The sequence below is a fragment of the Schistocerca nitens genome, chromosome 9, assembly GCF_023898315.1.
Source record: "Schistocerca nitens isolate TAMUIC-IGC-003100 chromosome 9, iqSchNite1.1, whole genome shotgun sequence".
NCBI lineage: Eukaryota > Metazoa > Arthropoda > Insecta > Orthoptera > Acrididae > Schistocerca > Schistocerca nitens.
This window is the reverse complement of record NC_064622.1, coordinates 39,437,271-39,451,956: the sequence shown is the minus strand read 5'-3', so window position 1 is coordinate 39,451,956 and position 14,686 is coordinate 39,437,271. Positions and strand designations below refer to the sequence as shown.

General features: G+C 41.5%; 2 protein-coding genes across 5 annotated transcripts in view; one reads left to right on the top strand and one right to left on the bottom strand.

Annotated features, from left to right (window-relative positions):
* The window catches only part of LOC126202921 (trithorax group protein osa-like), a 145,647-nt gene extending 136,181 nt beyond the window's left edge, over positions 1-9,466 (top strand). For 2 of the 4 annotated variants that reach the window (XM_049937006.1, XM_049937005.1), the window contains one exon: positions 4,312-9,466. In XM_049937006.1, coding sequence (XP_049792963.1) covers positions 4,312-6,884 — 2,573 coding nt within the window. In that variant the 3' untranslated portion in view covers positions 6,885-9,466. The remainder of the gene's footprint in view (positions 1-4,311) is intronic. The other 2 variants (XM_049937007.1, XM_049937008.1) reach the window with 2 other exon arrangements.
* Positions 9,467-9,473: 7 nt separating this feature from the next.
* Positions 9,474-14,686, bottom strand: part of LOC126202923 (uncharacterized) — a 31,337-nt gene continuing 26,124 nt past the window's right edge. Inside the window, exon 2 of the mRNA XM_049937009.1 lies at positions 9,474-12,118. Coding sequence (XP_049792966.1) covers positions 11,605-12,118 — 514 coding nt within the window. The 3' untranslated portion in view covers positions 9,474-11,604. The remainder of the gene's footprint in view (positions 12,119-14,686) is intronic.

Genomic DNA, 14,686 nt, shown 5'->3' with positions numbered 1-14,686 from the left:
CGTCAACGGTTTCTTAGCTTTATTTCGCTAGTTAATAAATATGGGAGTTCAATTTTTGTTTCTTTTGAACGTACTGTTCCATCTTCCTTTGAAGAAGGCAGTGTAATTCCTTTGCACCTACACGGAGTCGAAATAAGACGAGTATCACGGCTACCATCACTCACTAAAATTTGTCTAAGATGAATAGTTACAACACGTGTAATCTTCTGAAGCACATAATTCTCCTTTTTTATATACTTTTAACAGGTAAACCTATTAGCAGTATCGATATGGACGATGTTAACCGAAACAGGTGAGATGAAAAATGCATGTATATGTATATATATGTGTGTGTGCGCAGCATGTTGGTATTGGTGTGAAAAATAACTATATATTTTAATATTTAATGAGCGCATGTTTGTGTTTCTTTGTAAATGTTCAAGCTTCATATTAAGCTTTATGTGCAATTTCAGTGTATGTATTCTCTTTCTGACTTTTTCTTACTTTAGCAATAGCCCAAAAATCTCACTGAAAACCAATTTTTCATTAATTACGTTAAGAGGCCGCTTGTATTTGTGTGTGTTTGTGCTCCAAGTAACAGGTGAACAATTAATATGAAGAGCTTTGACAATGCTGCAATGCAAATTGTCTAGATAACACATTTGTTTCAAATTACTGGATTATGTGAACTATTTTCTCTAGCTTTTCCTTCATCTTTTGCATTCATTAAGGCACTATAGCCATCTTAAGATCTTGCTTTTTGTGCAGAGCAATATTATTAATCTCCAAAAGTGTACGGAACTTTTTTTTTTTGATCACTTCATACCAAATACCAAAAAGACAAAAGTCATGGTTATGAACGAGAAAGGAAATCGCACAAGACGCATAAAAATAGGTAGTGAGCAACTCGAGGAATTAACTGAATTTCACTATCTCCGTAGCACTGTGTAGGAAAACAATAGCTGCCTCAAGGAAAACAAGAGAATAATAACACTGAACAAGAATTCCTTTCAAAATAAGAAGAATCTTCTACTGCAGAAGCACATCATGTCCCTCACTACGAAAAGATTTGTGAAGACCTTTGTGTGAAGCGTCCTGACATACAGGTGTGAAATCTGGGCGTTAGCAAAGGACGGGAACGCTCACTTTGAAGATGCGGAGAAATCTTGTTCTGGAGCAGAATTACAAGAACTAGCTGGACTGACAGAAAAACAAGTGAGATGGTTCTACAGAAAATAGGAGAGAAGAAACTACTACTGGAAGTTATTGGCCAACGCAAAGCAAAACTTGTTGGACACTTAATCAGGCATGATATTAGGATACGAAACATTTTCTTAGGTAAGACTGTAAGGAAGCTACAGAGACCTGGCTTAGCCTTCTGAAAGGAAAAGAAGAAGAAGAAGAAAAGAAGACAAAAGTCATGGTTATGAACGAGAAAGGAAATCGCACAAGACGCATAAAAATAGGTAGTGAGCAACTCGAGGAATTAACTGAATTTCACTATCTCCGTAGCACTGTGTAGGAAAACAATAGCTGCCTCAAGGATCGTTTCATTCCTCCATTAGAGTGTGAATGGGCTGTCAGATATCATAAAGCGAGCTTCAGACTTCACATTTTTATAAATTACGGTAGTAGAATATTAAAATGTAGTTAAAAATAAGAAATCGATGTATGCAAAATGTGTTGACGAATAGAGCCAAGTCACGATTAGAGGGCTAGACATGGCTGACGATGTCCAGAAAATGCCCCTGGTGCATGAGATTTGTGGCTGGACGACGGCTGACGTGCATTTTGATAATGACACAGATGATTTGCAAAGATACTGCATAAGGGGAATTCCAGTTGCACGACCAAGAGCAAAGGCTGATCGACGTCATCTACGATCGCAGCAGATACTGGCATACATAAAAGGATCAGTGAGTGGGCACGCAGGATGTGTAGTAATATGGATAGCAGGATACTGATATAGGTTTCGCGGGGCAATTTGAGTTATACATGATAATATTACGAATATTAGAAGTGCAGTGGCAGTTGTACGAGGGCGGTTCAGAAAGTAACCTCCGATTGGTCACAGTGCGGGTTGTGGGGGAAGTAGCGACGCCATCTGTGCGTTCACGCACTCAACAAGTCAGTCGGCATCAAGCTGTGGTCGAGTGAACGTCGTACCTGCGCTAGTTTAGTTTTTGTGGCAGTTAGAAATGTGTGCTGCAATAGAAAACCCCGCCAAATGTGAAGTGCGTGCTGTCATAAGGTTTTTTACAGCCAAAGGATATTCTGCAGCAGCTATTCATCGTGAGCTTTGTGCCGTGTACGGACCAAGAGTTATGAGTGAAGGAGTTGTCCGTGAATGGGTACGTTTATTTAAAAGTGGACGAGAAAACGTTCATGATGAAGAGAGGAGTGGTAGACCATCATTGGTGACTGACGAACTCGTTCAGACAGTTGATGCAAAAGTTCGTGAAAATCGACGTTTCTCAATGTCGGAGTTGTCTACTGGTTTTCCACAGATTTCTAAGACTCTCTTGTACGAGATAGTGACAGCAAGATTGGGTTACCGTAAGTTCTGTGCACGATGGGTGCCCAAAATTCTTACCGACCACCACAAAACTCAAAGAATGGCCTCTGCATTAGACTTTCTGTCACGTTATGAGGACGAAGGAGAACCATTGTTAAACAGAATCGTGACCGGTGACGAAACCTGGATTAAGAACGTGAACCCTGAGACAAAAGAACAATCAAAGATGTGGGCACATTCAAATTCGCCTACCAAACCAAGAAAAGCCTCGCAAGATTTTTCTGCCAGAAAACTGATGGCAACGGTGTTTTGGGATGCCAAAGGGGTGTTGTTGGTTGAAATCATGGAACGTGGTACGACCATTAATCAAGACGTGTACTGTGAAACAATAAAAAAGTTACGACAGGCTATACAGAACAAACGCCGTGGTATGCTGACTTCCGGTATCGTTTTTTGCACGATAACGCCCGTCCTCACTCTGCTCGCAGAACAACGGCCCTTCTTGAGTCCTTCAAGTGGGACGTTATCAACCATCCACCTTACAGCCCAGACCTGGCGCCAAGTGATTATCACCTCTTCATGCATTTGAAGAAATGGCTCGGGTCACAGCGGTTTGATGACGACGAAGAGCTCAAAGATGCGGTCACAGGCTGGCTCCAGGCACAAGCGGGTGATTTTTATGCAGAAGGAATTTCAAAGCTTGTGAAGAGATACGATAAGTGCCTCAGTCGCTATGGAGACTATGTAGAAAAATAGTGCAAAGATGTAGTTGTAATATGTATATATTAAAATATTTTTATTTAACTTGGTGTATTTTTTTAAATCAACCGGAGGTTACTTTCTGAACGGCCCTCGTATATGAGTAACGAGAGATGGAGACCTTTTTTACGAACGGGAGGGAAAATGAACTATAGGCGAAATGAAGGATATATTTCGCTAAGGATTTCTGAATTAGGAAGCGGGAGTTAGTTAAAGCTACGTCGGGAAAGGATATGTGGTGTGTGGAGGGGAAGAGAAGGCTCAGGTTGGACGAGAAATGAGGAAGAAGGAAGGAAGGAAACGAGTTGTCCCACCGATGTAGTTAGAGACGGAGCACAAGATCGGTTGGGAGAATGATGGAAAATCGAAATTTGTTGTTCCTTTATCAAACGAACCATTCCGGCATTTGGGTTAAACGATTTTGGGAGACCACCAACGAATAGTTTGGTGACGGTTTGAACCACCTTCCTCTCAAAAGCGACTCCAGTGTCTTAAGCACAGTGCCACCTTCCTCGATGAGCAGGGACACGGTGTGATTTCGCTGACGAAGTTTATTGGATATGTAGGATTTCCGGAGGTGAGGCGGTTGGGAACTCAATCAACTGCTATCTCGAAAACCTGTAATCCATACGACCTACTGTGAATTTTATCCAGGTACAATTATATCCACAAGTCCATTTCCTTCTTGTCTCTGGGTATTTTACTGGGCATTGCCACTTCATTGCTGCTTTTAGAGTCACCCACTGGCTACTGGCTTTTAAATGCTGAAAGACTTTTTGAGGACCAGTCCTCGACTGCATGTACGTGCGTGGTAACAGCATGCCGACGACACCTCAGTCGCCTGTTTACGTGTTTAGCTTCTCTCTCTACCTCTCTCTTTAGGGCGCATCCCCATTTTATTTGTAAGTTATCACTCACTCTGCTACTCTGCATGTACAAAGAAGGTGATGTGAGAACTGTTAGCGCAGCTAGAGGATGGCGGTGCATGTCAGCCACTCAGCTAAGAGCGGAGTCTCTCCAGTATGGACAAGCATGCCGACAAAGACAAATATTTTCAGGATCTACGATCGGCGATCGCCAAAACTCCACCGACTCCTCGGAGGCCCTAGTGAATTCTGGAGGAGATGTTGTCGGTCACGACGCTGATTCTGCGCAGCGGTTCATCATCGTGTATGCGGACAGCGCAACCGGAGACAATACTATTAGTGAAAACGATGACGAGAAGCCTTCAGCGAAACATGTGCGTTCAGCGCTGCAAAATACGAGCACTTCCGACGTCGCCGCCCGGCAGAATCACACTGCGACTGCAACTCGGCGGGCTAGAAGGGGCAGGGTAACTATATACGACTACATCAAAGAACGCGACCCCGAGAAGATGGCCAGAAATTTCCCAGAGTCGTACTTGATACAGGAAATTTTCAACTCGTCGAGAGCTTTAAGGCGTAATGACGATGACACGGATGATCTCCAGAGGGCCGCGGAAAGGGAATTCCAGTTCCTCCACAAAACTGGTGGGGCCAAGAGCCGTGGTCGATCTATGTTAGCAGCAGATGTGGTGACCTCGGATTCTGGTAATAGGCGGAAGACGTTCTACAAAGCTGGAGTGGTCCTGCCAGACTTGAGTTATCCTACAAGGCACAGTGGAGTATCAGAGACGTCTAGGCAGGAAGGTGGCGCTGCTTTCCCTGGAGGGGAACCAATTACCAATCGAGGCTTTTCGACAAGTTATAATGGAAATAGAGGTACCTACAGACCGCAGTTCACATATGTTGAGAATAGAGGAATCGATACCTCCAGGAAAGGCCAGTCCGGCCTTAGCCACAGATATGACGATCGTCCTTTGGTTTCCACCGAGGGAGAGATTTCTCGTAATTACTCTGTCTCGTCAGTCAATTCTGCTTCACAAGATTCTCCACACCCTGTTTACTACCCTCCCACTAACTCATACTCTAATCAGACGCAAGCGGCTGTACATGTTGTGTACAACGAAGCAGGACGCTCGAATGAGCACAGAAAACACTCTTCCTTACCAGGTGTTAGTCCTCTAAATCCACAGCAAGAAGGTAACCTGGGAGCATACGACCCGCGTCATTTTCAGGAGCCTTATAATCATCAGCAATTACCTTCAGACGCATACTCTAGGCCCCAGGAGCATTCCAGATCACGTTATGTGCCACATCCAGTTTATTACAATGGTAATAGCTACTCTGACGTTAATGAGACTCAGGTGGCTGTACATGTTGCGTACAACGAAGCAGGACGCTCGAATGAGCACCGAAAACAGTCTTCCTTACCAGGTGTTAGTCCTCTAAATCCACAGCAAGAAGGTAACCTGAGAGCATACGACCTGCGTCATTTTCAGGAGCCTTATAATCATCAGCAATTACCTTCAGACACATACTCTAGGCCCCAGGAGCATTCCAGATCACGTTATGTGCCACATCCAGTTTATTACAATGGTAATAGCTACTCTGACGTTAATGAGACTCAGGTGGCTCTAGATTCATCATTTAACGGAACAGACAATGATGGGAACGGAGGGCAGTATCAATTGTTCGACGACAGCTCTGTAGCTTCCTCGCATTTTGGAACAATGGTGACTACTCAGCGACGAAATAATGAAAGGGTGCCGACTAGGAACTACTTCCCGGAAGGCAGAATGCCGGTTGTTGTTGGGGATGATGTTGCCTATAGTACCCCACACAACAAGTATGGTGCACTGTTTTACAAAGTTGACTCAGATGGTGATGGAAGTCGCGGTACTGATAGTGACCACAGTATTTTTAGGGTCAGCTCTCAAACTGTCGCCCCACCCCACGTTTCAGGCGGTTTCTACAGCAAGGGGAGCAGTGCCCATAGCGACCAGCCGACGCATTACGGCGGCCACCCATCGGGCGTCACCAACGTCGGAGGGTACCCACCTGTGGCCATGCAGTACCTACAGGACATTGCCAGAAGAGCTGACACGCCAGTCTACAGGCAGGCCGGGAGCAAGGAGGCAGTCATCCTCAACAACCTGATCGGCAGGAGCGCTTCGTCGAAGGCCAGATCTCTCGAAGCTCCTGCTGGGGAAGCAGGTAAAGTTGCAGACCCAGAGGGCGGATCTGGTGCCAGTAAAGAGGAGCTGGTGGCGGAGACGGTGGCTGCCGGCTCCTCCAGAGACGAACACGCGACAGCGGCCGAGACCGAGGCTGGAGAGGCCAACAGAGCTACTCCTGGAAACCAGCGGTCGGTGGTGTCGCTGAAGGACGGGGCAGCGGAGTCGTACAGCGCCATGTACATCCACCCGGGGCGCCAGGCCAAGGCGGCGTCTCCCAAGGCCGCCGCGATGCCGCAGCCGCAGGTGGACGGCGGGTTCTTCTACAGCTTCCACCACCCCGTCATCCCAGTGGCGGTGCAGGTGGCGCAGCCTGTGGCAGCCGACGCCGCCGACGCCGGCGCCGCCGCCGACGCCAAGGCGCCTCCGCGGGGACTCAGCGTCTCGCAGAGGGCGTCGCTATACGACGCGGTGCCCGTCGCTGCGGTCCACGACGCCCAGGTACCGCCGTACCTGCGTGGCGCCATCACAGACCACCAGACCAAGCCCGTCTTCATACACTACGACCCGGCCGATGCGGCTGCTGCTAGATAGGCTACTGCTGGACGACCTCCTTTCCTCACACAATCCGTACAGTGACTACATCACCTCCAAACGCACTTACCACAAATTCTGCATAGCATCCAGATAATGAGGTCTCACTTCTCACTCGCCAATTAGGTATACATCTGGTGTGTGCCACAAAAAACATTATTTACGTAAGAATAATTTTTAATGACACCACATGACTATGGGACTGGTTAATATGAAGTGTCAAGACATGAGCAGTGTCAGAATAAAATCAGAACTGAAACTTCTCATATATCAAGTGAAAAACATTTTGTACTGTCGCTTATGTTGTAGATAGAGAAGTACATTCTGCCATCCGCTTCGTTTTGCATTGTGTCGATGTGGATGTGCAATAACTATCACTTGTCTTTTGAAACTGAGGCTTATTTTTGTTTCCATCCAATTGGTTTTTGGTATCTTCAGTAGTAAACGAAGAAGATAAATGAAATATTGTTAACTTGCCAATTCAAATGTGTGTGAAATCTTATGGGACTTAACTGCTAAGGTCATCAGTCCCTAAGCTTACACACTGCTTAACCTAAATTATCCTAAGGACAAACACACACACCCATGCCCGAGGGAGGAGTCGAACCTCCGCCGCGACCAGCCGCACAGTCCATGACTGCAGCGGCATAGACCGCTCGGCTAATCCCGCGCGGAACTTTGCTATCATTGTTTTTTTGTTGAAGTATATAGTGTCTCGCGGTAGCACTTTAGGGTTAACTTAACATTAAAATGATTTAAAAATATTTCGTTCCTAGATGTGTAATGTATCCTAGCAGAATTTGTACGTTAACTTAATACTGATATTGCTTACAAATATCTTCTTGTAGATATGAAATGCATTGTACACACCCTTCTAAGTTAACTTAACAAATACATCATTTATAAATAATATGAAATCTTAAGTCGACCTAAAAATACTACTATGTAAAACTAAAAACAAAATGCTTCTAGTTAAGTAAATAGTTACTTTCCTTGTAGACCAATGAAGATACCAGAATGGTTAAGTGAAACAAGTATGATTATAAACAAATATAATATTCAGTTGCAAAAGACAATTAAAAGTTATTCTTATCTACAAGGTAAGCAGGATAGATCTAGCTATTAAGAATGCCTCCAAATATTAACTATACCATTACCACATCACAGACGTACATACAATGTTGTGAAAAGCTGTTTAAATGGGACATCTGCGCTATTTATAAACTTGGTTGTTACTTCATAATATTCAGTGACAGTAAGCACCTAATAAAATATAAAGTGCTGAATTTCTACCTGCACCACATCAGCAACATTTTGTTGTGTATTTCTTGGTATCATTATTCTCAACATCTCGGCCTCCGTTACTGTCTGTTGTTAACAAGTGAATATGGAACACGTTTTGCCACTAATGAAGATCATTTTATGTAGCATATTTATACTATTGTCGATAGTGGAATCCATTATCGTTGTGTTTCTGTATCATTTCTTTAATCAACTCCTTGTTCCGGATGTAAATATTATTGAGACGCACCTACTACAATGTCTCGCAAGTTGCTGCCTTTGATGTCTGCAAGAACTTCGAGGCTCAACCTAGAAGACATGATTTGATTCATTTGCATAAATTTCATAGTGCCCATGATAGTATCTTTACTCGCTAAGTGACGGGGAAACTACATAGCGAAGTCGAGTTGCATATTTCTTTGTTTCAGAACTGTCTTGGATGAATGATTATAGAGCAAAACGAATACTTGTAACTTCATTTGATGTTTATACCTTTGCACACAGAGACAATCATACAGCCACTTTGCGTTTTTTGGCTGCTACAGAGTATACTACTTGCCGCTGTGGATATTTCTTAGCTGATACATATAACAGAGGTAACGAGAACCGGGGGTGATGTGGATGCAGGAAATATGTTGACTTAACATTTTTGGAAGTACGTAACTTGCTTGACTCTGTTGTAAAGGTTGTCTGATTTGCACGTTCCTCTTCAGATGCTGTAGCAATATTTCTTACAAATATTTCTTAAGTTAGTTACAGATTTAGTACCGTTAATGCAATTTATACTGTTTTCTGAATTTTTTATAAGCTCGTTACTGTAAAGCTATGATAAACTGAATGGTATGGAGCGACAGTTTGTGCCTCTAGAGTGCACAGGCGATTTACTAAAGACTGCATTTGACTGCATGTAATGTTACTGTGTAACGTGGGTCCAACTTTTAAGGTGACGATTGGTTTGTTATTATATAAAAATAATGGTTTGTGACATTAGGCTTGAGCTTTATGTATACGTAAGCACTTGAAACGCAGAGTGAGAGATTAAATAATGCAGGTGTATAATCTGCATTCTTTAGTAAGCTTATTGTTAGCTGTAAGACATGATGTGTAAAACTACATAAAGTCGCTTTACAACAACCCACACATCTGTTTAGGCTTTGAGCGGACTTTGTAACATCGTCAATTTAAACCTCAGTAAATGTACAGAATACATTTTTTAAATTTCGCTATGTGCCATTGTTATGATTTTTAAAAACTGATATTGAGTAATTAAAAAATCGAACAATAAAATGACTTTACAATTATATGCTTTATTTCAAATTACCATAAATAAAATGTACATGATACACTCTTATTGATATAGCCCTTTGGGTTTTATTTTGGTTCTTATGTGGACTGTATTTGCACTGTCCTTGAACTATCAGCGTGTCTTAATATTAGCTTTTATACTGCTGGAACATCCGTCTGAAATGGTTCTGAAATATTACACTAAAAGCAAAAGAAAATAACATCAAATGCTCATAAATATTTTTACCTTTCTCGTTGTGTTTCTAAAACTGGTCTTGAAAATTTGTGGAATAATCCTTCATACTGATTACACGTGATATAAATATGATTTACATACCGTTATGAATTAAAGAAAACCTCATAGAAAACTTCTTACGCTGTAAAGGGATTATAATAGTCATATTTTAATGGAAATGGAACTATAATTAAAAGTAATATGAATTGATGCCGTTCAGAATGTATTTCTCTGACTGATGGTTTCATTTTAAAGGTAACAGAGTAATTTAGGATACATTTGCTCTGATGTGGTGATTCAGTGTTTACTGATTTTCTTAGTCTGATATAAAGGAAAGAAGAAAACGAAAGCGTTGATATGTAACTAATAAGAATGTAAATGTTGTGTGGCAACGTTTGTTAGAATTTTGCCGAATTATTCAACCATCTAAAGCGAAATGTTTTCTCTTTACTGACCTACTGCCACACTTCTGGTGCAAAGCGTGAGTCATGCATATAGCAGTTCAGTATCATTTTCATGTTTTGACACTGGGGTGAGTTTTATAGTTTAACCCAGAACTTTTGGCACACGGTGCAGAGAGGGTTATGAGGAGAGAAAGAAGGGTGAGAAAGGTCTCTATCAACTATGTAACATACCCTAAGTAAGGAGATATTGGGAGAAAGGGGAAAAGCTTCGTGGTTAATCCAGTTAAGAGCAGTTGGGGTGACAAGGCGGCTACTGAACGATCATCTCCAATCCATTGCAGACCATCATCATCAATGTCACATACCCTTCCACCAAAAGACGTTGGTTTGAAATTTATGTTACCCAAAAATTAGACGCTTAATGTGGTATTGATGATGATGAAGAGTAAGGGAAAAATGATGGTGAACACGACGCTTCTGACCTAAACGTCCCCACTCTACAATCAGATCACCATCGACAGAGTCACCTACCCTTACTCTGTCAGTAATTGGGATGAGACTTGAGGTTTAACACATGACATTAATTCTTAGATAGTAGTTTTTGAGCATGAGAAGGAAGCATATGGCGCAGACCCCGTACTATGCACGGATCACCATCAACAGTGTTGCGTGATATCTCTCCAACAGACGCTATGTTAAGGTTTGGAATTTAACGAAGGACACTGGCGCTTAGTCAGTTGAACACCAACTTTATGTCATAATCTCCCTTCATCCTGCCAACCCAACCACATAATCGGAATGAAAATTTCTTCCACCACTATGATAACTGACCACTACCATTTTGAGTGCTTCTGCACATGCTGCATATTAGCAACTTGTACTATGGGCAGAGCGAGGGGTGAGGAAAAGGAGTGGCAAAAGTAACTACAGTAATGAATACGTTTGGTGAGTATGTTCATTTTCAAAGATTTTGATTAATAAAGTCTCTTCCATTTAAATATTTGTGCAGAATATATGAATATTTCTGCTACGATGAAAATACAGTACATTACAGGTACTAAATTCGACTGCAGCTACGTACATATCGTTCAGGTGGTACAATAATGCCAACGCTAGATCGTTTGATAACTATTCATTTCCTTATAACATGCTTGCGGCTGATGTTTCAAGGACAGCACATTATACACAACCAGTTCGTTTTTCATAGGTTGTTCTTCGACAAAACATATATACCATATCAGAAACATATCAGACATAACAATGGTTATATTTGATGAGAACCAAGTTCTCTATAGGTTTTCATTTGCTTTAATTAAATTTGCAAGCAGTCGAAGAAAATGAGAGAGATTATACAAGTTATGATCGGCAGCAAAAATTTACAATACAGAGAACAATGGACCCATATGTGAATTGATAGGTTAACTGGTGTTTATGAAACACAGACATAATTTACAATGCTTACGATACCAGAAGCAATGAGTACAGTACATATAGCAATATGGAAGCCCTCACCGAATTACGGTTGCAATGGCTGTCTGTTCTCAGATCCTGAGTGCATGTCTATTTCAGCTAACATTACGACTCTTTGAACGATCTCTTCGCGATAAATTGTGAATGGAATCAGCTGCATACTTCCACCACTGGACGACTTTAGAATAAGGACTTTATTTTGTGGGGAAATAAACAGTTTCTTGTAAATGTTTGTGGTCGCCGTCTTTTTTGGATAGGTTTGGTCCGAAGCCGGTGGTGGAGCAAGCAGATACAGGCGTATCCTTGGCGTTGACTCTTGCTGCCATCTGTTGGCCAGGCTGGGGAACCAGCTGGACATGAAGCCGTAGAACCAACGGATGACGTCTGGCACGTTAATCTCTATGGGGAAAAGGGACGAACTCTCGATAAAGTCACCGAGAGAGTTGTAGAAAATTTTGTTATCGTTAGCCTCAGGTCGGAGTCTTAATTGTGTTCTTACTATGTCGACAGGTAGAAGGACTACAAGTTTTCCACTAGATCCATTGAAGTCAGAATCTCGCCTGAAAGAAGAAAGACGGAATGTCAGTTTTGTGAAGTACAAAGAACTAAACTAATGCAAATTTTTTCATCATGTTAACGTTCACAATAGCACTGTCTTATTATTTACTAATTGCCGTTCGGCACGTCAAACCGATCGCGAATTACACTGCTGGAAATAAAAACAAGCAACAACACAAAACAATTAGATGGAACATAAAAAGTGTGAGTTTTTTGGGGTTTAAGAAACAGGATGCAGAATTTCACATTAGTATGATCGAGTAATACAAAGAGGGACACCACATCATCTACACAGGAAGGAATCGAAGTAGGCGTTCCTCAGGTTTCGATAATAAGCGCATTTCTTTTCTCATTCATTTTGGTGATATACTACTTAATCTGCATCACAAGGAAGACAGGAGATGATACAAGCATTATCATCAAGCCGAAAAAGAGGCATCAACAGGAGAAATACTATACAATGTTTTTCTTAAAATTACTAACTTTTTATGTAAATGAACTAACCTATTATCGATTTATTTTTGTGTTGGGAGATGAGGTGTTCGTTGGATGAGACACCGACAGGTACTTAAGAAGAGTTGGTCGCCTGTTTGCCTGAAGCTGTAGCCATTGTTCGTGAAAAACCTCGTTGTTTTGAGCGTGTTATACTAACATTAGAACTGAGATGCCAGTTGCGCATTTTTGTCAACATCTCTAAAACAATATTCATCACGCGCCAATCTTAACGCGTTCTCCGAACATTCAGTAGCATAAAAACCTTCGTGGACCCCTAGCAGGTAAACGGTGCATATGTCATTTTTGTCATATAGAGAAGTGTTTCTTTATCTCCTCTAAACTTTTTAAAATTATGCACATATAGTTTTATTACATCCTGTATAAATACTTTTTTTAATGTGTTTGAAGTATTTTGGTAAATTCACATATTCCATCTCATAAAGTTTATCACGAACCTGACCTGTGGAACATGTAGCCAACTAACTAAACACAACAACAACATGTCATCTTGTATTATTTATTTTTACTTAATATTCCAATAACAACTTCACGTCATAATAGCCCAGCTTGAAATGGATACTGTTGCAGGCGTGAACACTGTCAGGACTGAATTATATATAAGAATGAAATCAATTTTATACTATGGTTTAGTACATAAGAGCAAAGAGAAAAAAAGGAATATGGTGCATGACTTTACGTAACATTGGACATACAGACTCCAAGTTGGCGTGGAGAGTCAACATTCTGCTATCAAAACCTCCAATCAACACTGTACGAAATATATATGTTCCTGGGGATGTGTCTCCCTGACGAATTTACCTGAACATGATTTGCATGCCACACCGCAAAGAATCTATAGTTGTCGCCAAACTTATCCATTAAGGGTATTGTAGAGCACATGACTGTGGATTGTTTTAGTATAAATACAGATAACTGCAACCAGTCAGCGGTCAGGGTAGCAGTGGGAGCGATCAATCTACGAAGAAGGAATTGGAGATTTATCGCCACACGTGGGTGTGCGTTGATTTGCTTCAATATGGATTTGTGTCAGTGTTGTACCTAGGGCTTCAAACTCTCATGTTTATAGCAGTTATTATTCGGCTTGCTCTCAATACGTATGGGACAAGTAGTATACTGTCCATTGGTAGACATGGGGAAAGTGTATACACCTGTTGGACAATGCCGTAACAGGCTGGTCTCTCCAAACCATTGAACGTAAGGAAAATATCTCTCTAACAATAATGCGCAGTGGCCGAGTCAGAGGACAGGGAGATTTATGACTTGGCTGTCAGGAGAATTTTCAAGTAAACTAAGTATTACACAGGAATAATTTTAGCAAGGAACATTTTTGGCGAATGCGTATCTTTTAGCATCAGGAAGGAAGGCGTTACACGACACCAATGAAAGCTGCTAGCAAATAATTGGTGTTGCTTACTGATATGGTCAGGATGGAGACAAGTGAGCTATGACAGTGTTAAGTGTTAAATATTTTTATATAAAAATCCTTAAGTAATTAGGATCGAAATATTTTAACGATACTTGATTACTAGTTTTGGCTGAGCTACGAATCAGTCTCAGATCAGTTAATAAAATGATTGCAGTGTCTGATGACAAGACTGGAGGCGTCCCTTTACAACTCACCACACGCCACACACCTCTACAAACTGCCTGGAAAGAAATGCATTCTTGTAAGAGCCCACATGCCAATGTTCTTGCGGCCTCAGAGTAATAACTAGCACTCAGTAAATTTACTCGTAGATAATTATTAATATAACGAGTACATTAGTATTTTATTTATAATCTAAATGACTCGTGCAAAAAGTCACATATTCAAGAATTAATTTTGTCAGGGAATCTGCAATCAGATAAGGTGAGTCCTAGAATAAGACGAATTATGAGGAAACGAAAGCACTTATAAGCTCCTTTAATTACATTCTTGCAGTTGGTACAGCTAAATCATTTACTGGATATTTACTGAAAATCCTGCACTCAAATGTAGACTGCAACGTGCAGTGAACAGAATCGTTTGCAGCGGGCCAAAATTAACTGGATTCTGACCATTCCGTCGCAATAAC